A 27,520-nucleotide genomic window follows, 5' to 3' on the forward strand; every position below is an offset into this window, starting at 1 on the left:
TCCATGTTATTGAAGAGATATGTCAGTAATACTCATTAGCCATTCTAATTCCAGCAAGCTAGGAACCAAACAACGCTATTACAAGTGATCACGCCAACGTGTACAGGTATGTTATTCATGATTTATCAATGCTAACATGACAAGTCAATAGTCACGAGATCGTCGAGTTAATTAAGCAAGAATTTAAATAATATCAACTCAGTCTTATTATATCGCCACATCGATAGTAAGTCATTAGCATAGATGAGAACAAATTTTATTGTAAGTACATAAGAAAGTATATTATCTGGAGTTTTGTTATAAGCTACCAGAACATGTCGTAAGTCGTTGACTTCGATAACCGCTTCGTCTTGAAACCGGTTGAATACAAGGAATATTCCCGCTATAATCCGCCATGATGAATATGATAGTAAAAAAGAAAAAAGAAAAACTATAATCCTCCCCTCTTCCCCCCTAAAAGATGTGCCAAGCGTTAAGGTTACAGGATATGATTAGCCGTTTCCCCAATCTTTATAGTTCTTACTCCCCTACGCCTTCCTTCCCATGAGTCTGATGGTGGTGAGGTTCTTTTGGTTAGCCTCGAGGCAGTCGCCACACTGCAATTGACCATCCACACGCTTAAGCTGGCATCGACAGTCGCATTTGCAGTTTTTGTATGAAGGTGAATTCTTGCCCATAACTCAAGATTCTCGCATCTGAGGCAAAAAGCCGGTTGTGGCTCGACCGAGATGTAACCGGAGTTGCTGGTGTATACTGTGGGAGTCCGCGCGAGGTTAGGGCACTCGCACTGAGTGCATGCGCAGTGAGGTGGCTTAGGAATTGTTTCCATGGGGTAATGATCTGGCTTGTAACCGAGTGCTAGCTTATTACGAAATGGAGAGTGAGAGAGTCCATTGGAAAGTTGGATTGGGCTTCATATAGCTCGGGTGAGTTTGAAGACTTGCTAGCCATGGCGAAACTAGATGTCCTTTGTTGTTAAATTCTGTTTTGTTTATAAGAGTAGCGGTTGAGATTACGTACCTTGATATCTTTGATCTTCTTGTTATTACTGTAAGGCTTTGTCTGTTTAGAGGCGAAAGAATCCTAGTAGTTGCTAGTACTTGATAGTTCGATGTACCTAGGGGATCTCTTCAATAATACAGTCTAGAGATTCGAAAATGAAAGAAAGTGATTTGGTTACTTCTCAATGACCGGAATTTTCTAGGGGAGGGCGAGAATTTATACCTATGTAATTGCAGATGCATTGCAATTGAATAACTTTATAACATTGTGGTTAACTTTATAGAGTTTAGTAATACCATGAATCTACGCTCGACCCCTTTTCGTATTAATGGGAACCGAACGAAAGAAAATACAGCATTACGGCAGCAACTAGTTCAATAGCCCATGTATATACTTTAAGCTTAGATATGTCGCTCATACTTTTGAGATAAGCTACAACATATAGATATCCTAACGTTTCTTTTCGGCCAAGGCATTAGATTTATTCATTGCGTTGCTGTTATGGAGACAATGAGCATTCAGGTAGGGACCCATTGATGGAAGTATAAACCTTGGACTCTATTTGTATGTAAGGATTAGATTAAGCAAACCTGTAGGCAGAAGTCCCTGACTTGGAGTGATCATTGTTTAATTATCTGGCTTCATTGTCATATAAGTATAGGTTAGGCATATATCATTATACCTTTAGCTCGCCACTTGATCATTTTAATACAAGTAAACCCCTATACTGGTATTAATGTAGACTATTAAATAAAACTACAACTCATTACGATCGCAATCTAAGTAGACTGTCCTTGCCGAGGGTATTATATATCAAAGTAAACCATCACCTCCAACCTTGTCATCGACGTTCTTGCTAAATTTTTCCAGCAATGCCTTGAGTTGCTCAATGTCCTCTCTCAGCTTCTTGACCTCTGTCATGGTAGGATCCTCTTCGATGTTAGGTTTGCTACCAGCAACCTTCTTTGCCCAGCCCTCGCTTTCGAAGTCAATATCGTTCGCCATCTGCTCCCATTCCTCTTCGGTATCATCATCTTCCTCACCCCTCCTCCTATTTCGACGGATATCCTTAGCTGCCCTGACTTCGAACAAGGCAGAGCAGAAGAGTAAGGGGGAGTATATTATTCCCATTACAATGTCATTAAGACGTTCGTACTGATTCTTGGGCATCCACCACTCAAAAGGAATGATCAAGAGGAATATTTCAATCAAGTTGAACGGGGCGATAAAAACATTCTCGTCCGGTGCACGCACGAACTGCATGGTCTTCTGAGAAAATAGTGCCAGAAACTCATCGTCAGCGTTATCGTATATATCCTCGTAGGCACTGTTGTAAAGTGCAATTAATACATTTAGCAAGATGACCATGACGACGAATGTAAAGAGATAGTAGAGAATGATTCCAAACGGCGGGCTAAAACGTTCAAACCCGCTGAAATCCGGGCTTTGCATGATAGCATTAGCCATGGCCTGTAGAATAAAAATCGTATCTTCTCCTGTCATGTCGTCCGCATAATCCATGCCAATGAAAGCTATACAATATGTTAGTGGGTTCTCATACATATTTTTACTCTATACGTACCTTGCAAGAAACCGATAACAACAACAATTAGCAAAGCAAAGAAGATCATGCTTTCTTTCATCATCACCTTTAGCACAACAAGCATCGCACCGAAGAAGCGGAATGAATCCATATAGAGCAGTAGGCGGATCCAGAACATAGGCGCCGTAAACGCGAGGAAGTTGTACGAAAGCTGGTTGAATTTCTGACGGGAATCGTCATCTGGTGGGTGGGTAAAGGCGACTATGCGCATAGCGAGTGAAACCATCAGTAGCGAGTATAGGACATTGTTGAATGCGTTCCAGAAGCTGAAAATATGGTATCCGGCTTTATAGAACTTTGCTAATTCATCAAATAGGAAGCCAAAGGTGAAAACGTAGAGTAAAATCTCGACAAAGTCCAGATCACCATCAGGGTTAATGGTGTTGATCGCACCAGTGTAGAGAGCCAAGTAAACGAAAGAAATGATTAGTTGGAAGGCGTTCTGGTACATGGGTGCTCGCATGCGGTCGGGATCCAAATGAAGCATGAATGTAGTATTGTCGCGATCCTTGTAGTCGACGAAGCTGGCAGGATCATTCTCATCCTGGACAAGCCAACCTCTCCAGAGATAGTTGATACATTTCTGATAGCCCGAAGAAGCAATTACACGCAGGGCATGAAGATCGACAGCTTTCTCGATAACGTTAACAGGTGGGGTATCCTCGCCGTCGACGACGACGGAGTAGCGCTTAAGCAGAACCGATTGTAGCAGATAAGGTATATCATCCTCGGACTCGATGATCTGCTTCGCTATGACTTCGCAAGCGATAGCTCGGATTTGATGCAGGTCGGCATCCCAAAGCTCAACTATGGCTTGATGCTTAAACCAACGTTTGACAACTAAGAGGCAGAACACTACACATGAGCGATTCTCCGATCCTCCGGCCTCTTTTGCAGCTTTAATAACTTTAGGTGTAATTATCTTGCTATGAGGCCGAGTAATTTGCAATTCTTCTAGTTCGCATGGTACGCACTGTTCGATAAGGTATCGGAGGCGGAGGGCAACTTTGGTAACTTCTGAAGCGGGAATGGCAGATTCGACTGCATCGTCTCGATGAACGGGGAGGACTTCATATCGGAGAGTCCGACGTGTGTTAGCCCAGAAGCTCATTTCAGATCAATTATAGAAAATGTCCGAAGAAATAAGGGCGAATATAGCCAGATAGGGAACTTGACAGATGAGTGAATTGACTTACGTCGACGACGAGTTTCGTGAAATGACCAATCGTGATGACCGTTCGAAGGGTGACGATCCCATCCTAGGAGTTTCCTCCAATTGAACCTTCCCATAATATTTTTAATGCGTAACCTAAAAGATATCGATATTTAGAAGTATCGTCCCAGTCTTAAGACGATCGAAACTATAATTAGAGCTGATTTTGGAGAAAGTATAAACTTGAAGAAGAATTAACTAACAGGTAAACTATGCGAAACAAAGAGGGGAAAGAGGTAACTAGGGAGAAATAGAAGAAAAAAAAGGTATAGTTAATACATGTCCCCTAGCTCATGTACCAATAAGAACGCCAATGAGGTGGATTGACGTTCCCCAAAAGCAATTTCAAATGCGAAAAATTCTTGATTTTATTTTATCTTGACCAGCTACGGTCTGTGATGTCCGCAATGCTTTTTGGTTGGAGAAATAAAAGTTGTTTCGCAAGCCGCCATGACGTTATGCTGCCGCCCAGGTGGAGTACGGTACGTACAGGGATGGGGAAATCTCGCATTGATTCAAATACCTACTATTAGAATCTCTTAGCTATCTCTACTGGATAAATACTTAGTGTATGTGGCATATTTACATAAATACCTATCTATACCAACTTCAAATGCTTGGAAGCTTCCAAGTCTCGTATTCCGTCCATGATTCCTAATGCCTCGATCTAGAATCCCAATCTAGAATCTTGATATAGAATTCAGATCTTCACAATTGAGGTGTTCGCAATTATAGTTGCTAAGGAATATAGAGATACATGTCGGGTTTATTTCGACTGTATTGAACTGCAAGCATTTTGCTTATTATACGCCTGTTGAGCTATGGCTCTAAAATGAGGGACCTGGCTCTCGGATTATGAGTTGCATCATTTGGATATCAACTATCGGCTAGCCAATGGCATTGCCTCGATTTCTGCAGAATCCCGGTGCAGCAACGATGAATTTCACTAGTATGAGAATTCATGAAAAAAATCATTTCGATGAAATATACCTTGCGAAGGTATAGCCCCGACGATTTAAAATCCCGACGAATACATACAAATATCCCGCGCTTATATGAGTTCTAATATGACTTCCAACACTCACGGGTCTAGATAATCCTATTTAAGCACGAATAAGCTGTTATATTTGATTCGCATATCTCCGTTGACCTAGGTCGATTTTGTTGAGGAGGTGAGGCTTCGTGGGATTGCCCAGTTGATTGGATAACAATATCGGTGTAGTGCTGCAACGATGCAGATAATCAATGTATGGTCCTGCATATTGCCCGCCGCAAAATGTAGGATTGCGAGGAAAATTTTCTTTCCTCCATTTAATAGCCCGCGACTCATATCATATAGAAACATAGGAAGGCAACGCCGCGTTCGGTGAGGGGCATGGGGGATGCGGGATGCGGGATGCGAGAGTCTAGAAAGGCTACTTGATCAGAATGTAACGGCGGCCTCGTCCAAATGCTGTAAGTAATAGGTCAAAATTCTCAAGGGGCGTTTACCTCCGGTGACTCCGAAAACCGTAAGTCTGCCCCGAGCCGTACATACGCAGCCGGTTAGCTCCATTTCTGTATAAGTCATGATTTCAGCCTCATCTCCTTACCTTCTTACTTTTAGATTATGATACGCGCACCAGAGCTAGCTGCCTATAAGGTGTTGCCTAAACTTAGTCGAGGAAGACATGATAGAAGCAATCGACGTGGCCGCGCACGAGACTACATACCGGTGCCGTGATGTCTACTAGCCTAATGGGCTGCTGGCGGCGCAGCAAACTAGAGCTAGGTTCGTACAGCATGTGAACTGCAATATATCAACAGCAGCACCGGAATCAGCACTTAACATCGTTTACCGTCGATCGTACCATATGCTTGCCATGCGTGCCCAGCATGCACCCATGTTCCTAACTTACTATCTACTTATATGCCGTCTTAACTATAAATAATATAACATTATGTTTTGACGAAAGGTCTTACGTATGTATATATTTATTACGTTGCCTTATTGGTCCTCTATAAGTGTTCCAAGGCTGGTCATGTAGTGGCTGTACATAGGCAGATAGGCAGATGGTAGGCTAACATGGCCAATATACCGGATTATAGCGTTAAATCGGGTAGTAATAGAATGAGCCGCTTAAACTATTATTGACCGGCATAGTAGGGCGGACAAGTTTACCGGAGTGATCTACAGGCTTATAAGGCAACCACGCTGGCATGGCCGTGATTTACTCAATCTCTTTTGCAACAAGTACACTAAATAATAGGTATGTACTACTACACTATAAATGCTATAGTTACATTTATTGTTTGTTAATACCTATTGTGGGTATGTTAAATGCAGGTGGTTCTAGTTTATGTAGCCCTATATGCGGTTGGGGTGGGCTACACCAAGCCTCCTTCTAGTTACTACCTCCTATATGTATTCAAATAATTAATTAAGCCATCATCTTGAATGTACTTACGTACCTAATGTAAACGTGGGCACAGATGGTGGGGTGAGTCGGGGCCTAGATTTACTCCCTTAGGTGGGCGGGTATGTAAGAGGCAGTTAAGACATATAATAGAACATTAAATACGTGCAGTTTAACGTTGAATGTAGCCAAGAGAATATATTTATTATTTTACGCATAAGACGTGTCTGGTGGCGTTGATCTCACATCTATAGATTCACATTTACATGCATGCACCTAAAGTACAGAAATATACCATTATTTCTCTTCATATCATAACTATAGAAATTATCAAGCACTTTAGGTAAATTGTAAGGTTATAAGTCGTACAAATGACATATATATGTATGGTACATGTATACCTAATCCATTCTCACGGAATGTTCGGTACGTTAGGTAAGGTACTCAGTTACGAACCCCTGTCAATGGTAGGCGACCGTAAGGCGACCATAGGCGACCATCGGTATCAGCGCTACTTCCATCTTCTTATAGGTAGGATGTTGCTTCTCCCCAGGAATCGAAGATGGAATAGGCTACAGCGGCGCTAAGGTTGTGTATCCAACCAAAAGGTGCAAGTACATATGCTGATATGAGTAAATGTGCTGTAAGATAGGTCCTGCACGTATTATACCACCGCATGCGCCACGCCGCTGCCTACTTTTAAATCGTACAGCTGAAGAAAGTAGTAGCATCGGGAGTCGCCCTTTCTTATTCTAGAGGGACTACTGTTGCCGTTCTTTGCTATTCTTCCGTTATCCTTCCTTCTAATTTGTTCATTTTCACTTGCTCATTTGCACGTGCAGAGTGCCTAACCTAATTCTTAAGTTAACAAATACACCGACGCACGTTCATACTTCTAATGTTATCTTCGTCATATCATACTTATATCTAGGCTACATATGTAGGTATCGTCATCCACGAAAGTCATCCTTGTGTCTCTCCCCAGCTTGTTCTGCCTTACCACTACCATAATCTTACACCCTCTACACTTCTTACATATATTCACACACACGTCTTTCTGCCGTGCTATTCTTCGTTCTAGTAACTCTTTGTTTAACTTTGGGTATTCATCCATTATATTGGCTCCTATTCTAAAGCTATAGTAAAGAGACATAGGATGTACACGTTATCCTCAGACAGTTCGGTACATAATACATATACCTTCCGCTTGTGAAGCTGTCTTATACAACTATCTCTTACCATTGCCCTCTCCCGCCATCTTCCAACATCATCCACTTATCCATTCTTCACTTCACTCCGCCTGGCTTCTTGAATACTGACGGCAATATCCGTCGCGTGATAGGTGCGTAACGTCTCATTTCTAGTACTATTGGATAAAAAAGAAGAGTTTTTGTACTGCCGTGTACAGCGTGGCGACTGCTGTTGGACTCGACACTGGAAGAAAAAGGCGACCCAAAGAAATTTTGACAGTTGGCACTGTTAATTACACGACTCCTTTCACACCCTTTAATTCCTATTTTATCATACTTTGTTGTTTTCCCCTTGCTGACACGGTGTATTTAGGTTACGGACCAGCCAGTCATGATCACCCACGACGTTTGAAGATTTTAATTGTGCCCACAGCAAACAGAAGCAGGAATTTTCCCCGCCTTTCAGCTTCAGGCCATTCTATATTGTCGTCCAGCTTATTAAACTCTTAAAAAGCCATTTACTTGTGCGCTTTTCTTAGGCGCATTTACTTCTGATCCTCCATAAAATCCCAAACTCCCTACACCGGGGCTGTCTAGCATATATGGCCTCCAAAATGGATTTGGAAATCGAATCGCAGAAAACCAAAACCAGCCATTCGGCAGACCGTCATGAAGGCAATTTCCCTAATAATGACGATACCAAAGCTCTTCCGGTCGAGGATGGCCCTACGACCGCTCTCCCAGATGCCAGTAAGAAGACTAAAGGATTGAAGAACGAAAAGAAAGCCCCTGGTAAACCCGATAAAAAAGGAAAGAAAGGAAAGTCTGGTAAGTCCAAGAAGGCATCTCCTGCCAATAGTGAGAGTTCTTCTGGCAGTAGCGAGGACGGGTTTACCAACTCATCCTCAGATGAGTCCACCGACACCGAGTCCGCGTCTGGGAGCGAAGAGCGCGCGAAGAAGAAGAAGATTCAGAAGAAGCGCCAGGATCTCCGGAAAGCCAAGAAATTGATAAAGTCATCCAAGACGAGCACTAAGCAGTCAAAATCGCAAATCAAGGCCTCAGAAAGCAACACTAGCGATACCGACGCCGAGGATGAAGATGGCTCTCATCTCGGCAAAAAGGGGGGTATGGGCGAGGCCGCGGAACGAGAGCTTACCAAATTACGATTGCAAGTCGAACAGCTCCTGCGCCAAACGGGATCTATGGACCTCACCTACAATCCTCCCGGCGGCCCTACCTCGTCTCTCAACCAAGGTGCTCCCAGAATAGGTATTCAAGGAGGGCTCGTTGGTGGTCTCAATTCTGGTGGGTACCAGTTTTCTCCCGATGCTCCTATGATAGGTTACCACGATGCCTATTACGACAATCGATATCCGCCTCCTGGTGCTTCTATGGGTTATAATGATGCCTATTTAGGTAATCGATATGCGCAGAAACGGAATGAACAACTAGATAGCAGGCCAAAAACTATGCATATTATGAATAAGGGCCGTGGTAGTGGCATGCCAGCCGTGGGTCGGTTAAGACGGCTTAGTTCTAACGACATCTTGCTAGACGGTAGCGCAGGCCGTAACATGGAATCTAAAACAAAGGACGCCCGTGATACCAAGCCAGTTGCCCAACGTCTCGAGTTTAAACGCGTGGATCAAGTCTGGGACTCGCAGATCCACAATTACAAGCTCCAAGATACGGCTGAAGATGCTAGTAGCTCCCAATACGACGAATACCTCTTTCATGTGAGAAGGACCTTTGACTGGGAGGGAAAATATAAGACGACAATCGTCGATATTAAAAGCAAACAACTACGAGAGGCCCTCAAGGATATCATCGGAAACGTCAAAGGTGTCAGTTTAGTTGAGGAGACTCCCAAGCTAGACCCCAAGATGCTATTCTTGTGAGCTACTTAAGTTGAATCCTATTTTTAAATTGCTAACCATAATTACAGATATCTGGAAGATATGCGTACATATGTGAAAAATCTCAAGGACCTTGAGCCAGAAGGAGATTCACGGAAAGAACGTAGAAAAGTCCAGAAATGGATTGACGAGAAAAGGCGCCATCTACGGGTCCTTATTAAACATATAGACACAGACTTTTCCGAGACCAAAAAGAGGTAAGTTATGAAGCGTTCTATGTAGCTGGTGACACAATTTGCTCATATGACTACCAGTCTATATCCCATGCTAGAGAATGGCCTTATTACATTCGATCTTTTATGGGCTCTTTGGAAGCCGAATACGCTCGCCTACGCAACTACGTATGGTTCTGTCGATGAACCTCGCGTCTTCAAGGTCGAAGTAGCCGAAAAACATTATAGTATTGTTAGGGGGGAATTCTATTACATAGAGGGCAAGGTAGGTCTCCCTCCCCTGTCATAAAGCGTTAGCTCTGAATTGTAGACTCGGTCGCTAACACTAAGAGCACAGTACTTCGAATACGACGGCAAGCAGTTCGGATATGGCAGCATGTCAGAGGAGATAACCGAGTTCCGCGGTGCTCGTAAGATCACGAGTTTAGGTTGTTATCCTCTTAAATACCACAAGAACGAAGTTCAGCTACGCAAAGATCTTATCGAGCGTGGTAAGAAATTCGTTAGCCTTGGTGGTGTGCATTATAAGGGTCATCAAGGCATGGCATACCACAAGAAAAAGAAGTCTGTGATCAAGGTCAATATCAATGGCCGGATCATGGTTGATCCAGCCATCCATCGTCGTATAAACCCCAACTACCCGGTTTCCCTTGTACGGCCCAAGGATCACGACGTCCTTAGCGACGACGATGATAGCGACGATGAGGCTGAAGATTGTGGGTGTGACTCGGGAGACGATACCGGGGGTACTGGTGATGCCGGCCTCGAAGGTGCCGCCGGAGACGGCAGTGGCAAAGTTAAATTTGTGACCAAGGTATACAAGGACAATAAGGGAAATGTACGCACTGTGCGCGTACCTAAAGATTTCATTGACTCGGAGACGCCGAAAGAGAAGCTTGATCAAGTTCCTAGCAAGGATGAGAAGGAGAAGGGTAAAAACGATGAGAGTGGCAAGAACGACGAAGTGGGTGCTGGGGAAGACGGAAATGCTGACACCCCACCAGTCTTTACCGACGAGGAATACTTGATTGCCTCACCTGTCGTCTTAGGATTTGCGTTTGCCGAGAAGCTCTGGCTTGAGTTCACCGTTTCTGGCATTAAGGAGATTTCGTGGAACGAGCATGCTTACGACTCGTTGGTCTTACAGTCAAACACCAAGGAAATAGTCAAGGTAAGTGATGAAGCTTTATTTTCTATCTATTATTAGATACAAAAGCAGCCGCCTAAGCTGGCTTCTGTAGTTGTTGAACTTTTCGCTAACTTAGAATCCCAAGGCTTTGGTGGAGTCTCATAAGTACCACCCAGCCGCAAGTATCGATGATGTTATTCAGGGCAAGGGCAAGGGCTTAGTAGCTGTCTTACATGGGCCTCCTGGGACCGGGAAGACGTTGACGGCAGAGGGTATAAGCGAGTATCTCAAGTGCCCTTTGTATATGGTATCAGCCGGTGATCTTGGAACCGACTCTCGCTATCTTGAAGCAGAGCTACAGAAGATCCTCGACATATGTCATGCCTGGGGCGCTATTCTCCTACTCGACGAGGCCGACGTATTTCTGGAGAAACGGAATATGCATGACATCCATCGGAATGCTCTTGTGAGCATATTCCTCCGGCAGCTGGAATATTTCCAGGGCATATTATTCCTCACTACGAATCGTGTGCAGGTATGTATTCTTTTCACTCCTATTCTGTCCATATTGGGTGATAGGGAACTAACGCTAGAATTAATCATTTGTAGACTTTCGATGACGCTTTCCAATCTCGGATCCACATCGCGCTGCGATACGACGATTTGGATGTGAAGGCGAAGAAAGCTATCTTCAAGATTTTTATCGAACGTGCCCGAGTAGTCGCAGGTATCGACTTGATGCCGTTCGATGAGGAGGATTATACAAGCTTAGCACGACACAACCTAAACGGTCGGCAGATCAAGAACACAATTGGCACTGCCCAAGCACTTGCTGTTAATAAAGGAGAGCCCCTCAGCATGCGCCATATTCGCGAGGTCCTCAATGTGCAGCAAAACTTTGAGCAAGACCTTAAGGGAGGCACCGGATACCAAGATGCCATGCGTAGCTATTTTTAACGAGTAACTAGCATTTCCAAGATCGCATCTGGTTCCGAACGAGGGGCGAGGATAAGGGTACGAAGTTGCAGGTAAAGAAGCGCGTTTCAAATAGCACAAGACAGCTTGCATTCTAAGTCGGGATATATTCTTCATGGTTCTTCCATTACTTCATTCTTTTGATCCGGATCCCTTTTACTTTTATATGGGTTCATCTTACCCTGTTCTTTTTTTATTGGCATTATCGGTCAGCGAGTATTGCGGGAGAAGAGAAAAAGGGGTTAAACCTTTCTAGATATTCAATTAATGGTTCTCCAGCGGATAGATGGCAATACAAGGCGTATTATGGTGTGTATAATTCAGTAAAGCTAATATCTCTATTGTCCTTGAATTTATGTGTTAAGGTAAAAGCCCATATCGGACCATTTGATACATACTCGTGATGAGAGGTTTGTATATAATTTAGAGAAGATCGGTGTTAAGCAAGAGTTCTTCTATTCGTTTTAAGAAATGCTAATATGCCAAAATGCCATGGTATCATAGGCCTTGTGATATATCTAATACAAGGCCCTTCCTTCGTGAACGCCAACCCCAATGCAATTAGACTTCAACTTCAATTTCGGAAATAAGCGACTAAAAATCCATAGCGCTCTCCCCAACCCCTTCATCTTCCCCATAGTCGTCGTTGTCTCCCGCGTCGAAGTAAGCCTCCGCATCGTAATCGCCGCCCTCGTCATCTCCGTAATCATCGTCTTCTTGCGACATCTCTTCTTCCTCCTCGTCCAAGTCCACGTCCTCGGGGTTGGCTGGATCCTCATTATCACCATCTTTTATCGCCGCGTCGATGCGCGCCTTGCGCTCCTCCTCCGTCTCGTCCTCGTGCGGACGTCTGCGCAGGCCATCTGCTCTAGTTCCGGTTCCCTCGTCATCACTAGCAAACGGGTCGCCATCTACTACCATCGCTTTGCGCTTAACGCCCCTCTTCTCCCGCGACGCTTTGCTCCCCAGAAACCCGCCCTTAGGCCCGCCCATATCCTTCCCGTCCAACGTGGCCCATAGCTCCTCGGGGAACAGGGCGCGGACGTACTCGTGCTCGCGGGCCTTCAGGTCGGGAAGCGTGCGCGTCTCGTCGGCGAACTTGTGGCTGTACATGGGCACGGCTTGGAAGGGGTCTAGGGTGGCGCGGTTCTTGACAGCGAAGCGCGCGTTGATTTGCGGCTGTCCGTAGGAGCGGCGCACGGGGTCGGCGGGCTTGGATGTTGCTGCGTCGCCGGTCGTGTTGGCTAGGTGTCGGTGCGTGTAGAAGGGCGTGCTGTGGAAGGCGCGTCGGAACGCGACGAAGGAGGCTATGGCGCGGGATTCGGAGTCGTCGAGGGGGGGTGCGATGGGGGGGTTGTAGGATTTCTAGGAGGGGATCGCGATGTTAATATTGCTTATAAATTGAGTCTTTGTAGGTAGGTAGATGGGAAGGAGGTGTTAGCTTACGGGATATGTGTCTTGAGGCTTCTCATTGAACATCAGACCAGGCTCGTCGGCGCCAGGCATTCCTTGGGGCGCGGCCTTGCGACCTGCTGCGAAACCACCGCGGCCACCACGGCCCCCTCGACCTCCTCTACCGCCGCGACCTGACATTTTTATGCATGAAGTGACCTCTTATTGAAGATGTTGTGGTTGTTGGATATAGCTTGTTATCGAATGTGAATTGCAAAATTGTGATTATTTTGAAAAAGGATGAATTTAGAGTCAAGCTTTCTCAAAATTTCGGCGGGGACTTGGTGGGGTCTGTAGGTACGTAGATACTTTATATATGTACATCTCCAATGTACCTATTGTGGGGTACACACCTAGCTGTTCCATAGCCCCGCCCCCACTAAGGTTATAGCTTTCTTTTAGTTCCAGTCTTTTGGAGATCCCATCTTCATCCCTGAAAGTCAACTGTCAACTTTACTAATACAACGCATCGTTTGTCTGCCTGGACTTACATGATAATATCTCCCCATATCCAGATATCTTCTTCCCTATTCATAACTTCTCAGGCTTCATAATGAGCCGGGTCGTCGTTAAAATGGATATAGATACGATCCCAGTCACCGGTGTTGAGGAATTAGAAAAGCATTTGGATGAACTCATCGCAGATCCGAGCCTAGAATCAACTCTTAAGCTATTCGACGATGTGGAACTTCAGCTGACTGGTAGGGTTGCCCAGCTAGATTCACCTAGCTAAGATTATATTATTATAGATATATTAATCGTACCTGTTAACACTTATTCGATAGACGCCAACATCCCGCCTCTTATTCCGAGACTTTTACCAAAAATCACCGAGATCCTTAAGCAGTATCAACAGGATCCCAAGATTTTATGTAGCTTAGCTATCAAGCTCCTTGGACCCCTTAACTTCACTCAAATACTATCACTAGCTTCGGAAGAGGCTTTAATACAAGCTCTACGATCTCCCGCTCCGTCAGCAAACATTCTTGCCATGACCGTGCTTGAAAAGGCCACCAAGTCACCAGGCGACGCTGCTATTCTAGCTAGGATGAACAATATAATTACAAACTTCCTAATACAGTGGCTGAGCGCACCGCAAGTCGAAGTTGGCGAGAAGGGTTCCAGAGTCCTGGGTGATCTTCTAGATGTTGACTGCGAAACTCGACCAGCCGATGGCTTGTCAGCTAATGGCATGGAAATCGCGATCAGGAAGCCGCCCGGTCAAGGGCTATTGTGGCGGAGAATTTTCTATGATCGCGACGTATATGAGATTATACTGTCGCTTTGCGCAAACCATCCTCTCGGTACCCAGCAGCAGTCGCTCGCCCAAGGCCGTGTACTACGAATCTTACCTCGTCTGACGGCCCTAAACTTCCGTGCTGTCACTTGGTCTGATTTTACCGACTTGAACCAGAAATACGCCAAGTCTAACGGTAATGGCGGGCTACTACATTTTGCTGCCCTGTCGATTGATAAAGAGGATATGTTGGTGCATCTCAATCTCATTGATTTCTTCGAGGTCCTTCTAAGCATTCAGCGAGTCACACCATTTTCTACCTACAAGATTGATACGCTTAAAAGTCTTGTAAGAGATGCTACTGCGCAGGATAATGTCTTGAAGGCAGCAATACTCACCTTACCCGAACGAACTGTGCCCGAAGAAGCTGACGAACTCCAACAATTCATTCGAGAGATCCTAAATCCTTAGTAAGGGCTGAAGAATCCATACACTCAGCCTTCTGTTGCTTCTGGCATCCAGGGGTCAGCCAATTCCATAGCGTAATAGCTTGAGGGGATATACCTATGCGGTCGGACTAGACTAGCTAGTAGCCCTGGTGTTTTAATTCTCCCGACGTATAGAACCAAGCCTAATAGACTCTAGTATTCGAGTTCATAGCGCCCCATATTTAGGTAAGAACCAAGAATGTGGATGCTAGGAGCGATGGATATAGTTCGTTGCATACATCACTCAGTCATCCATACTTGTCTTACGGAATAAGGAAGACGGCATCATGAACAGTGTAATTATATCAGATTGCTAAAAACTTTTGTACTCTTTTACCATTAGCTTAGCCTAGCCCACGTATGAGTTCAAATATTCATGTGCCCTGTTAGCTCCGACAACCTATTCCGCAGATTTCGATGGTTATGTCCCGGCTCTTAATAAAAGGTAGACGGCCAGTATACCCCTTTAGTTAGCCATAATAGTTGCATCTCACCCATTGACCCACCGGTGGCGGCCTCCTATAATATTCCAGATCCACTAGACTTCTCATGCAGAACTCTCGTTCTTCTTCGCTTGCGGATTCGTAAGAAAATACCAGAGCAGCTGTGTATTCGACGGCGAGAGGTATCTTCGCACTCATCCAGCAGTATGACATCCATATTCGCTTGCTGTATTCCCTGCACCGCTTCATCACGCTCGGGTTGTAGTTTTCTAAGACAAGGTCTGCCTCTTGCAGAGTTCGATGGATAATAATGCTATACATAGCGTGAGTATAGAATAGCTTTGCCGTGTCGATGTCGCGAAACTGGTAGCATGTCGGGAATAAGTCCGGGTTTAGTATATTCTCTACCTCGGTTATATCTCCTGACTCCATCATCGATTGTAGTGTTGTCTCATTCTCGTGCTCGAGGTACTCTATCACCGGTGTGGCTCTGAGTACAAGCTCGGCTGCGGTCATGGTATCTGTAGGGTCTTGACATAGCGTGCGTACGAGTCTTACTAGGGTCGGCCAAGTCGTCATCTCGACCCATAGACGATACATGGCTTTGAGAGCGGGTCGTGTTGTGTTAAAATCTATTGCTTGTCTGAAAGCTGTTGCCCATTCCGGGTGCATGAATACGCAGTCTCTCCCTAGGCGTACATCCTCTTGTAGCTGATTTGCTATTGTTAGCTGTTGTAATCTGATACGCTATTAAACTCTTGACTTACCATATTGAAAAAGCTGTCGAAGGTGGCGTGAAGCCCTAATTCATCAAAGCTTTGCCAGTGGCCGCCTCTACTGACCACAGCGGTTAATCCAGCAGCGTGACGCTCTTGGTTTGCGCCTCGTTCGAAGTCATATGTGAGCTAGTTGTCATAATTATCAGGAATGTTTCCTTGATTATCTCTCCGAATACGCCAATATAAACTCACCTCAAGCTTCTGCAGCAACCATTGCGCCGCTATTGTGTCTGTCACCAAGTCTTGCCCCGGTTCTTGAAGGGCCTTTCTCAGACTTCCTAAAGCTTGCGTATGCAGTCGCAAGTCCAACCACGCTTCTGGTGGTAGTATACCCCGTTGGCTGTTAGCCCAAGATGCGACAACCAACTTGACTGTGTCTCGCAATACTGCGCTTTCTGATCCGAGTCTCTGCGGTATCATCCACACTGATGGGCCCCATATCAGCATATCACGGCCCGTTCCAGATGCAGACTCTAAGCAATACACTAATTGGGCTGCTAGTCGATCTGAAGCGCTCATAGCCGGGCATGGTGTGGGCGACGGCGTAGGGGATGGTGTTGGCCTACTACATTTGGTATTCTTAGCGCGATGTGGACGTGTAAGCCGCATCCGGTGGAATGTGCCGGGACCCATGGCGGCGGTATACTCCTTCATGTCAATGATCATAGTCCCATTCGGGCCAGCTTCTCGTGGCCGTTGGCTTTGAATATGACTACTGTTATCGGAGGCTTCGCTGGCACCATCCGAGTTGGTCGATTCATTGTGGCAGCCATTCACCACAAACTTGTAATTGTTCCGTGCTCCTGAGCAGACCTTGCCGGCTCGAGCACATGCACCGCACGTTGGCCAGTTCTCATCACACTATTCGGAAATATCAACTTCAGCCCGTGGGGATAGGGGAAGTGGAGCAAGGTTAGATGGCTTACCTTTGTCTTCCGTAGTTTGCAAAATGTGCAACGATTACTCTTTGGTATTCCAACCATGGTTACAACGACTAGCTTGATTCGTTTGTGAGGATACCGGTGAGCCGGTTATGCGACACACCTTAGACGATATCTTTTTGCGTTGATGTTCGTGTTGATACTTGCTGTAGTAGCGTAACGTTGTATTCAAGGAGATATCTCACACCAGCATTTCCGACTCGGAGAGGTCTGCCGTTTATTAAGCACGCTGAGATATCTAAAGCGTCGAAAAGGGAGAGTCGCATCTGATGCTATGTATGTTACGTAGTTGCTTCAGCTCGTCTTCCTTAGCCAGCAGCCACGAAGATAGAAATGTAGGACCTTCTAACCTCAATAGCCACGATACGAGGCACGTCGTCAGGGGTTTAAGCAAGGTACAGCCCGATAAATTTGGGGCTCTGCAGCAACGGCGTCTCCAGGTAGCGGTCAGGGGTTGGATTCCTTTGCCCCCACGCACGAGTCAATCTAAGTTAATCTCAGCTGAGCTAGATTGAAACTGATGTAAAGGAGTTCTTGATGCTCGATTAACTACTTAATAGGGCCCCTTAAAGCGGTGGCTATCGAGCCTTGATGCTTCATTACTCGCCAGTTAGGGCTGAGTAATATAATGGTGCGATGCTGAGTTTTAGGCAACGGAGTACATCCGAACTATAGCGTATCACAACGAACTCTTCCTGTCGGGGAGCTGACTTGTGAGGGGAGTGTCGAACCAAGGCCCGGCTTTCGAAAACCATAAAGCCCCATTCCTATGCGGTGGGGATCAACAACATATTCCAGAGCCCACCACACATTCTCACGTAATCACTTAGTTTTATATGCAACATTTACGTAGCTAGATACCTTGCAACATGCCGTGGTAAGGCTGAGTAGTCGTCCCGGCACACGGGTTCCAGGTCAGGGGCAAGGAGATATACTTTAGTCTGTAAAAGAGAACCTCGGACATGCCCGGACTGTGGCTTTGGATAGTGACGGCCTGTAGAATATCGTGAACACGACGGGATTAGCATAGCTAAGACTGTGAGTAGGTACCATCCACATCTAAGGGCACCGTATGTATGTGGACAAATAGCTTATTTTATCTCCCCCCCTGTAATTAGTTCTGGCCGAAGCATTCTAGAAACTGACAGTATCACATCTCCATTCGTCGTCGACTTCCCGTTGAGGAAAAGACCTACAGAACTGCCGATGGCTTAGAAGGGAGAAGCGGATTCTACTTGGGGTAGGAATTGGCCAATCAGAGGGTGAACGCAACAAGGTCCCCGAAGAGGAAATTTATATACATGTCTCGACCCCTGTATGGCCTCTTATTGGCCTAGTTGAGCCAATAATATAACTCAGGAGACACTCGTCTCCAAGTCTTCCGCAGAACTGGAACGAGATGTACGAATAGAAGTCGTGAAGGGGGACTACTAGTGTGACATGACAAGAGATAATTAATTAGCTATCGTGAAGCAGCCAGGGTAAGATATGCATAGCATAGTTACTACACATAAATAGACAAAATAACGATGCGGATTTCCTTCCCGTTTCTGGAAGATTAGCGCGGTAGACGTATTGTCGTATTATCTCTCTCTTGTATAATATTCTCGGGACTAGGGGCGAAAGAAGACAAATAATTCAATCTTATGTCACTACGTAGAAATAACTTAGAGTAGGCTATTACTTAACTTGTTGTTCTCTATACTACTGCCTGAAAATGTTGTGTTACCCATTATCTCGTTTGAGGGTTGCATCGTAGCGCATATATGTCTTAGATAAAAACAACATAACGTCTACTAATAATGAACAATAGATAGATAATTTAACCCTCCTCCAGTTCGCCGGTCAGCCCTAACGTAAGCACACGTGCCTAGTTTTTCACGTAAATAGGATGTCGTCTACCAATAGACAGTTCGAGTATACAGTATTTTATTTTCCCTATTTCCTAATACATACTATAAGGGATCTATCACTTATCATACTCGCTACCCTAGTAACTCGAGTCATGTAAAGCATGAAGATAAGTAAGCGAGGGGAGTAATACGGGATCCTATCCAATAATAAAACCTTCCGGAATAAGAGACTACCCTACCTTACTTAAATCTCGGTGTGTTCTGTCCCCGGTAGTTCAACCTCTAAATGCATAGGTAGGTAATCTTATAATACTGAATAACGCCCTTCGACTTTGAGATGCGGATGCTGATTCGTCTATTAATACATGTATTAACATCGCTTAAGAGGTCTATACAGAGGTACCAAACATAAACACATACTGGTCGGACACATTCCACTTAGATAAGATCCTATTTTGTTTGACATGCCTACCACGCTTTGCTATACTGCCCTCCTATTTGTCTCTCTCCTAAGGCTTCAACATTCCGTAATATTAGATAAACATGGTCTGCACATATCGCAATCTCTTGCAAGCCCATGCAGTCATGCTATCGTCTGAGGCTCTAAACTAGTCCTACCTACTAGCTACGCTTTTTATTATTATAATTATAATTATCAGGTAGATAATACTTTATCAAAAAAGAACAAAGCATATAAACTATCGCCGAAAAACAAACCGGAAGGATTGGTGAGACCTATCGGACGATGCAAAACCTAATCGAGAATCTCATATCGTCAACCTCGATGGGGATGGGGATAGATAGATAGGTACCTACCTAGGTAGATAATGTAATAATCTCGGCCCCCGTAGACAACGCGAAGTCACACAAAACCCCCCCTCGCCCATAGAGACGGCGCGAATGATGAAGCAGATGACAAAAAATTGATAAGCAGTATCTAATATAGAAGAAGACTACAATTCAAACTTCTATCGTAATCCTTAACCGCGCGGAAGAATTTAGTATGTTTTTTTTTTGTGTGCAACTTACAACCCCATTTTGGCCCCTATCTCTTAACTCCGTAGACCTGCTTAGAACTAGGGAATACTTTAATACGATGGAGTACGGCCCATGACAAACCTGATACGATGTTAGCTAAGAAAAGAGCAGAATGGCCTGGGGTTTGATAGTCCTAGGTTTATAGGGACAAGTAAATAGATTAGATTAGGTAGGTTAGGTAGGTATCTACATAGAATATAAGGCAGCCCCTCAAAAAATAAAACACCAGCAAACACGAACGAAATCATTAACGAGAAATCTAGCCGTACAATACGAAAGTCGTTGTACACGCGACGACTAGGATTACATTGGGGGTGAGAAGGAGTGCAAGTGTGTGTAAGAACCTTGGAAGACGAGCAGGAGTACCTCCCTAGCATACATATAAATATACTAGTAACAGTTATATATAGTCCAGAACCAACCAGGGGCAACCAGCCAATCGGTAAGTAGATGACTTCCAAGACAGGAACTGAAAAGACTTACTAGAAACGTCATTGGTTTCGTACAGGAGCAGACAAAGCTTGTTTGGAGAACTGCTGTGACGTACAGGATGTCTATTGTCCCAGATAGATATCTTACCTACCCAGGTATTACATATCTAACCTTGGCGTCTAGGTATGTACGATCTAAGTATTACATGCGCCAGAAACCAGCTACGAGCAGACGAAATAGCTCCGTCAACACACATTTCCCATTTGGGAATCTAGTTGCGGCTTCCGGTCTACCTTAGGTTAGGAAGGTAATTAAGACTCGATATACTTGACATACTCAGACATGAGGCCTCACTCATCTATCTCATCCTCTTCGGAGGGCAAAACGGGTTTAAAATTGTACAATACGAAACATCACTGCTGAGACAACGTACGTATATACGTACAGTGCCTACATACGCAAAACACCAAGAAAAAAACAAAATTGTATCTATCATACAAGAGCTTAACTTGCTTATAATGGACCCTCCCGCCCAACCGAACACCGGATGTGACCGTAGTCGTCTATTAATCGCGTCCATTTTTGTTCCAATGCCCCTTTTATGACAAATCAATACTCGCGACGGCCTCGCTCCCGTCGCTCTCTGGGAAGTGCCGAATGACCACCAGTAACTAGCGTCGTGATAGAATCGGCCCGCCATCTCATGCCCTTATGCCACCCATACCAACCTCACCGACTTCTAACTCCGTAGTTGGTGTCTCCCCGCTGATGGCGACGCTAGCAACACTCTCTCGCCGGCCACCGGACATCCCCTCAATCCCGAGACCTACTTCGCCAACCTTTCTCAGGACAGCGAGTAGAGCAACTCTCAGGTCGGCACTAAGTTCCTTACCCAACAACTCAACTACTAAGGGATAGAACGAAGGAATGTGCTCGGCAAACTCCTTTTCCGGCCATGTTGAGTAGCCCTCCAGCACGTCAACGACGACTGGACGCCATGCTACAATGTTTCGTTGCTGCGATTCTTCTTCTAGTGCTATGTAACCCCTGATTACGTCTTTGCAGAGGGGTACTAGAGCCTTCTCGACTTCGGGTCGACTCTCTGCACGCGACGGCGACGTATCGGCGAACATCCTGAATAAGATCTGGATGTAGGTGGCAGCCGAGCCGCTCTCCTGCTTTAGGAGGTTGGGTGGTTGCTTCATGAACCCCTCCCGCCATAGGCGCATGCGTAAGTCCTTATCCTCGTTGAACCGTCTAGCGAAAAGGAATGATTTCTTAAGGAGCGCCATTAAACGCAGTAACTCTCTAGATGGTATCTGAGAGTAGACGGTGTCATTGGAAAAGAGTTCATTAACCGTCTCAATCATGAGGAGTTGTAGAACGCAGCGAGATATAATGCGGTTAAAGAAGCGCCGTCGAGCTGCCGTTACCACTACAGGCTGCTGCTGGAGTGAAGAAGTAGGTTTGTAGTCTTCAAGACGGCTCGAGGCGTTGCCATTTGGCGAACGTAAGGAGTCTTCGGCATGGTGAGGTAGAGTAGTGGCATCTGAAGCAGATTCGATTCCAGATGAAATGCTACCCCTATCTGTGCCATTAATCTTTAGCGACCTTTCGTCTGTGGGCGAGTCACTTGTAGGCGTAAGAGGTACTTCGAAACCTAGTCCGTTGGGAGGTGGCGATAGCGCGGATGGCACGTTGATAGTTGTAGCTGAGAATAACTGGTAAGCTGTTGTCCTCTCGAATAACTCGCAGAATGATCCGACGATCTGAGCCCAATGACTATCGGTGAACTTCGTCACATTCTGCAGGATTAGCTGCTGAAGACAATTGCTGCCTATCCTAGCGATCGTATCGTTTTCTTGGCATATGCAAAGTGCCAGCAGCTCGAGGAAGCGATCCAACATGTACTCGAGGGCATCGAAGTAGTGTGTAAAGAGGATGATCATATTACGAAGTGCCTGGATCATGGTGGTCGATAGCCATACAGACAGTTCCTCATGGTTAAGAGCATTGGTCATCTCCGGTCTCGACCGAAGTACCATGAAGATTGGGTATAACTGCTGTCTCCATAGTATATCCCAGAAATCAGACGGGAAATCACCACCGTATCGAAGCAAGGCCTCGAAGAAATAATTCAAGGCATTTGATCTTACTTCCAAGTCTTCCCCTGTCATTAAGACGTCGTGGAATGCGAATAAAACTGGAAACCAGAAACCCTCTTCGATTGAAGTACCGCCCTGCTGTCTAGACACAGTATTAGGCGACTCTAGTGGACTACCATCTGATGCAGATGTTTGATTGGACTTGTGCGATAGTGGACATTCCGGAGTTTTGAGCATTTTCGGAATTATCGATTTAAGCGTCTCCATTGCTTGCAGGCTCTTTTTCTGGACTTGATGTTCTTTGAGAATTCAGTAAGACAAACTATCAAGTCTGTAAAGGCTCCTTGAGAGATGACAACGCCGAATCGTGTCTTATAAACAAGGGTAACGTTTTCGTAGGCCAAGTTTACGATAGTCTCGTTAGGATCCCGCGCTGCAACAGTAAAGACACCGAACATGGTCCTCCAACCTGATCGAATGTTCTCACCTCGGCTTGGATCATCTGGATCAAGCAACGCAGGGCCATATCTTTAACAGTCAAGTTACTTGAGTTGGCGATGACATGCTCAAATGGCTTTAGGAAGTCCTTCTGGAACTTGAAACCTGGAAGCTCTTCAAGCTCCATGAAACGCATTGACAGCTGCCGTAGCGAGTCAAGCGCAAAGTAAACGATCGCTGTATTGTTGTGGCATCCTACCTTGTTGAAATGCTCGCCAAGAACCACCCAGATATTAGTCCACTCGAAACGGACACGGGTCATGTTGTAGTAACTGATTTCGACAATCTTTTGCAAACTGTACGTTCGTGGGGAGTCGTTAGAACCTGATACTTTAATTTCGTCCCAGCTCACCTCGGTGAGAGCCTTGGCGAAGTGGACAATGGCCTCGCCATTTAGATTCGCGGTGTGGCTGAAAATACGGTCTACGCTCTTAATGACATCGTCTGATCTGCTCTCGAGCGCAATTTCCATAGAAAAGCCTCTCGCCCCAGGGTTAGACCTATTTCGCCGTCGGGCAGAGGCCGTCGATTTACGAGAGTCGTTCGTACTTGTTCTCTCAGGCGGCATGAAGCGCGCTTTGGACACATCCGGGATGGCACCTTCATCGACACCACCAGTGATAAGCTGTAACCGGTCCAGCTGACTTATGCACATAAGAATATCCTTCCAAGACTCCTTCAGATAATTACCTTCTGTCTGTCCGAGCTCCAGGATGACTCGCAATGCCTCTACGTTTTTGGCGAGAATCTGCTGAGGGTTGTTTAGGTTAGTGGCGTTCTTCAACGCCGACATAAAGGCTTCTCGTGCAGTTGCCAGATCGAAAAGGCATGCGATCTTTATAGCTTGCTTCATCCCTTCCAAGCACAATTTATTTACTTCTAAATTTTGCGCCTTCTGCATTTGATTCGAGAAGGCAGAAAAGAATGACATCCAGGTCACATCAAACATAGGCCCAACGTGCCTGAAAGATGTCGCCGGGATGAACTTGACCCCAGCCTTTGCGGCGTTCTTCGTTGGTTTTTGAACAAGTTCTTGAAAAGCTGCTCTGAACGCAGCGCGATTTCCTCAGACTGTTGAACATATGCTTCTCGCTGTAGATCCCGACCAACATTCGAGAGAGCTTGGCCAAGTCCGGCAGCAAAACCTGATGACTGCGCAGGCAAGCTACCCGCAGCCGCGGCAGCTTCGCGTTCGCTCTTGAGAACTATCTCATTACCCGCAATCTCCTCGTATATCCCGATTAGATAATCGTCTGGCAAGTCAGCATTATCGTTAATACCCCTATTATTCTTGATGAAGTCTTCTTTGGTCATACGCCTAGCTATTTTGCTACTGTGCAAATCTGTGTTCAACAAGATTACTGAGTAAGCTAGAACGTAGGCAGTGTCCGCATTAGCAAAAGCATTTGGGTTGCCCATGACATAGCGATTAGCAAATTTCAACATGAATCGATCGATCTTTTGGGCTTCTCCAGGAAGACGGAACGACTGGAGGAATTGTCTTAAGGCGTCGACGAAGCGCCTTTGAGCAAAGTCCATAGTATCGACGAAAGCATGCATAATCTCGATATTCTTTGGCTCCCCCTCACCAAGATATTCACCAATCTGTGCCTTATCAAGTCGATCATCTGAAATTAGAAACCTAGCGATGTCATTGGGGGTGTCGCTTAGAATAAACCCTTCCTGGATTAGAAGCTTGATTCCCCTCTTCGGCTTGAAGTTGAATTGACGGATCGCATTAGCTAGTGCCGTTTTTCGAGCCTTCTCTTTCTCTAATTGAGCCGGATCGTCGTCAACAACGGGAGTAGATGGGGGTAGCGGCGTCTCAAAGCGAGAGTTACTATCGGTAGCCGAGGGGTCGATAGACTCCCGGATATCGTCTACTGAAGCGCGCGTATCATTATCACGCGATGCACCGTTCACGTCCGGACGGCCAACAACAGACCAATTGACAAGCGATCGTAAAGCCTCAACAAGAGAATCTAAGGCTGCCCTCTTAAGGACATATTCCCGCGGTATTTCAGGCTCAGGTTCGCTAGGGGGCACGATGTCTCTCACGTTTAGAGGTGGCGGCAATACTCCCTTCAATTGCCAATCTGAGCCGATGTTGGGATTCGAATTCTTCTCCTCGTATAGTTGCTCTTGGGCAGCTGTGATAGATACGGGGTTGATAGCAAGCTTCGATAGATCTTCTATAATGGTCTGGAAGATATTGTCGAGATGAGAGTCGCAGTCGTAGTTGAGGTATGTCTCGACTAATCCGCGAGGGTCACCACAAAACCTGGTGAGGATAATGATGAAATAGATCTTCTGAGAGGGTGGCGCGGTCCGTCTAGCCAAAAGCGCCAAGTATATCTCGTTGAGGAATACCTCTATCTCTTTCTATAGTTACAATGTTAGATTAATAGAAGTTAATAAACCGGATGCTAGGCTTACCTTGAACGGCGCTCGCATGAATTTAAGCATCAACCAAAATATTTCGCAGCAAACCTCAAATACCTTATCAACCGAGCTGGCCCCATTTCGGGTAATGCTAAGGCAGAGGTAGAACTTGATAGCCTGTAGAAAATTGGTCGCCTCATTACTTTTGTGTTGGTGATGGTACATAGGGGTGAAGTAAAAACGAGCATGTGGTTATTCAAAAGGGTACGGATAAGATGGAGTGAAATAAGCTTGGATCGCATATGTTGGCCTCGGTAATCATAAAGCTGGTCTGGAGGTAGGACTTTAGTTGATAGGTTGCAGAAAGACCGGAAGACAAGATATGCATCCCGGATGTAGACCTCATCTTCGGCTTCGAGGGACTCGGCAGTTTCTTCCGCCTCAGTGGCCGTGTCACTCTGCGTCTGTTCGGAAACCCTCCTTGCCGTCTTCCTAAGCGGTTTTAACTGGGTGACCATAGTCGGACCATCGCCCAGGTTTGAATCGTCAAAACTCTTTCGGTGCTCGAGGTCCTTTAAGGTCAACTTCGGCCCGCCTTCGTTCGTCGACTGAGAACGTGCGAGCTGAGGTAAGCCTTCGGTGTTCGCCTCTTCGGGTGTCTCTTGTTCTTCTTCGGCGGCGTCATTTCCATTGGCGACAGACTCTGCTTGTTCAAATGTGACATTGCTAGAGCTATTCTTCAATGTGCCTAGATTAATGCGAGCTTCCTTCATATGTAGTCTCGCCTTGACTCGCTCGAATACCATACCAACCATCTGGGTAAGGGTTCCTTGCGCGGCCTGCTGGTTTTCCGGAATTCGCGACAGTAAAAAGACATTATATACCTGGCGCACAGCCTTCAGCAACCCAGCTCCATGTACGACAATCTTGTCGTTCAGCACAGCGGCTAACAAGGCCTGGACGATATGTCGCTGGACGTCAACGGGAGTGGTCTCGCCCTGAAAACAATCGCATATCGTATCGATAGCACGATCTATCATAGGAGCCTGCTCCGTGCCATCCTCCTGCGCGCTACCTGTGGCAACATTTACGGAGAAGTACGAGGAAGATGTAAGTTTTTGTATGCAGTCGAGGGCGGTATTAATCAATTGACTACTTCCAGTCTTGGTAGCTAATTGTAAGGGCGCGAAGACAACCTGAGGGTCAGGCAGCTGAGTTTCCTCTTCTTTAATAGCCTTGAGGGCCTTCTCGGTAAGTTCGGCGAGCTGTTTATTCCTCTGTGCTTCTTTGGATGCAGCGATGGCCTCAAGAGAGGACACCACAAAGACTAAAGAGCTCATGGTTCGCCGAGCTTAAGGAGAAGGAATAGTGGCCATCCGAGGAAGGTCGGTTAGTTGAAGATAGGGGGGTTTGATTCGGAGTTGAGTTCGGGTTCGAGTTCGAGTTCGCGACTTTAACGACTTTAATCGTGATCCAGGGAGATTCGTCAGTCTGTCCTTTTCGAACGATTCAACACTCTCGATCTTCAATGCTCGATGTAATATATCTCGTCGCCTTGATCACTACAAATATATCGCAAACTAACAACTTATACCTCCAGGGGAAAAGAAGGCGCAGTCGTAATAAATGACGAATTTCGTAGGGACTTTTATTAGTTTTTAGAGGTTTTTGGTCTGGCCAAGCTGGCAAAGTTCCCTGAACAAGGGTTGCTCCTCCACTCTCCACTGTAGATTTTAATTGATGACAAGTCCGCCCAAGGTCCAAAACCGCGGCAAGGGGTGGGTGGGGAGTTCAAGGTTACATACTACAAACGGATAAATCAAAAGCGGCCTTAGCTGCTTACCTTAGGTTATGTAATGTATGTACGAAGTACTACCTACTATGTAGGTAACATTGGCGGCCTTACACGAGTACCGATCTTAGCCACATCGATCTAATTGAGCCTTAATTGAGATTTCCATCATCAGCCAGCCACAGCTGCCATAATTCTGTCATTTTTGTGTCTTACGACTTTATCTATCTCATAGATAAGATATAAGCCCTGATAACCCAGCTGCTTACAACTATGGATGTAAGCTCGCTCAACCATTTTACCTACCTCCCTAACTTCTTAGATCTCATAATCATCCGAATCCTTTAGGCATATTCTTCTCGCAGCTTTGAAATGAATCTCTCTCTTTTCTTCAGTTTTTATAGACATTCGTATTTCAATACTGTTAAATATCGACGTAAATGTTTAATAGAGAAGCTCTTAGGACGGATTGGATGTAAT

At 45.6% G+C, this 27,520-nt stretch overlaps 6 protein-coding genes across 6 annotated transcripts; 2 read left to right on the forward strand and 4 right to left on the reverse strand.

Moving 5' to 3' along the window:
• Positions 1-1,815: 1,815 nt before the first annotated feature.
• GL218_09236 (Calcium channel YVC1) lies at positions 1,816-3,863 on the reverse strand (the record flags this gene model as incomplete). Its single annotated transcript, XM_033586063.1, has 3 exons — positions 1,816-2,534; positions 2,585-3,711; positions 3,802-3,863. 3 exons carry the CDS (start codon positions 3,861-3,863, stop codon positions 1,816-1,818), a joined length of 1,908 nt encoding a protein of 635 aa, XP_033439775.1.
• Positions 3,864-8,018: 4,155 nt separating this feature from the next.
• GL218_09237 (putative aaa family atpase protein) lies at positions 8,019-11,582 on the forward strand (the record flags this gene model as incomplete). The annotated part of the gene is made up of 7 exons (XM_033586064.1): positions 8,019-8,823; positions 8,962-9,301; positions 9,353-9,520; positions 9,578-9,761; positions 9,834-10,667; positions 10,762-11,160; positions 11,235-11,582. The coding sequence occupies 7 exons, from the start codon at positions 8,019-8,021 to the stop codon at positions 11,580-11,582; spliced, it is 3,078 nt and encodes a 1,025-aa protein (XP_033439776.1).
• A 612-nt stretch (positions 11,583-12,194) lies between these two features.
• On the reverse strand, positions 12,195-13,193 carry GL218_09238 (putative dna-directed rna polymerase iii subunit protein; the record flags this gene model as incomplete). The annotated part of the gene is made up of 2 exons (XM_033586065.1): positions 12,195-12,965; positions 13,047-13,193. The coding sequence occupies 2 exons, from the start codon at positions 13,191-13,193 to the stop codon at positions 12,195-12,197; spliced, it is 918 nt and encodes a 305-aa protein (XP_033439767.1).
• A 412-nt stretch (positions 13,194-13,605) lies between these two features.
• Positions 13,606-14,760, forward strand: GL218_09239 (uncharacterized protein; the record flags this gene model as incomplete). Its single annotated transcript, XM_033586066.1, has 2 exons — positions 13,606-13,753; positions 13,838-14,760. The coding sequence occupies 2 exons, from the start codon at positions 13,606-13,608 to the stop codon at positions 14,758-14,760; spliced, it is 1,071 nt and encodes a 356-aa protein (XP_033439768.1).
• Positions 14,761-20,964: 6,204 nt separating this feature from the next.
• On the reverse strand, positions 20,965-22,605 carry GL218_09240 (Protein transport protein SEC7; the record flags this gene model as incomplete). The annotated part of the gene is made up of 1 exon (XM_033586067.1): positions 20,965-22,605. One exon carries the CDS (start codon positions 22,603-22,605, stop codon positions 20,965-20,967), a length of 1,641 nt encoding a protein of 546 aa, XP_033439826.1.
• Positions 22,606-22,774: 169 nt separating this feature from the next.
• GL218_09241 (Protein transport protein sec71) lies at positions 22,775-26,588 on the reverse strand (the record flags this gene model as incomplete). The annotated part of the gene is made up of 4 exons (XM_033586068.1): positions 22,775-23,907; positions 23,973-25,248; positions 25,303-25,399; positions 25,618-26,588. 4 exons carry the CDS (start codon positions 26,586-26,588, stop codon positions 22,775-22,777), a joined length of 3,477 nt encoding a protein of 1,158 aa, XP_033439825.1.
• Between the last annotated feature and the right edge of the window lie 932 nt (positions 26,589-27,520).

Source organism: Daldinia childiae (assembly GCF_008694065.1).
Source record: "Daldinia childiae strain JS-1345 chromosome Unknown Scaffold17, whole genome shotgun sequence".
NCBI lineage: Eukaryota > Fungi > Ascomycota > Sordariomycetes > Xylariales > Hypoxylaceae > Daldinia > Daldinia childiae.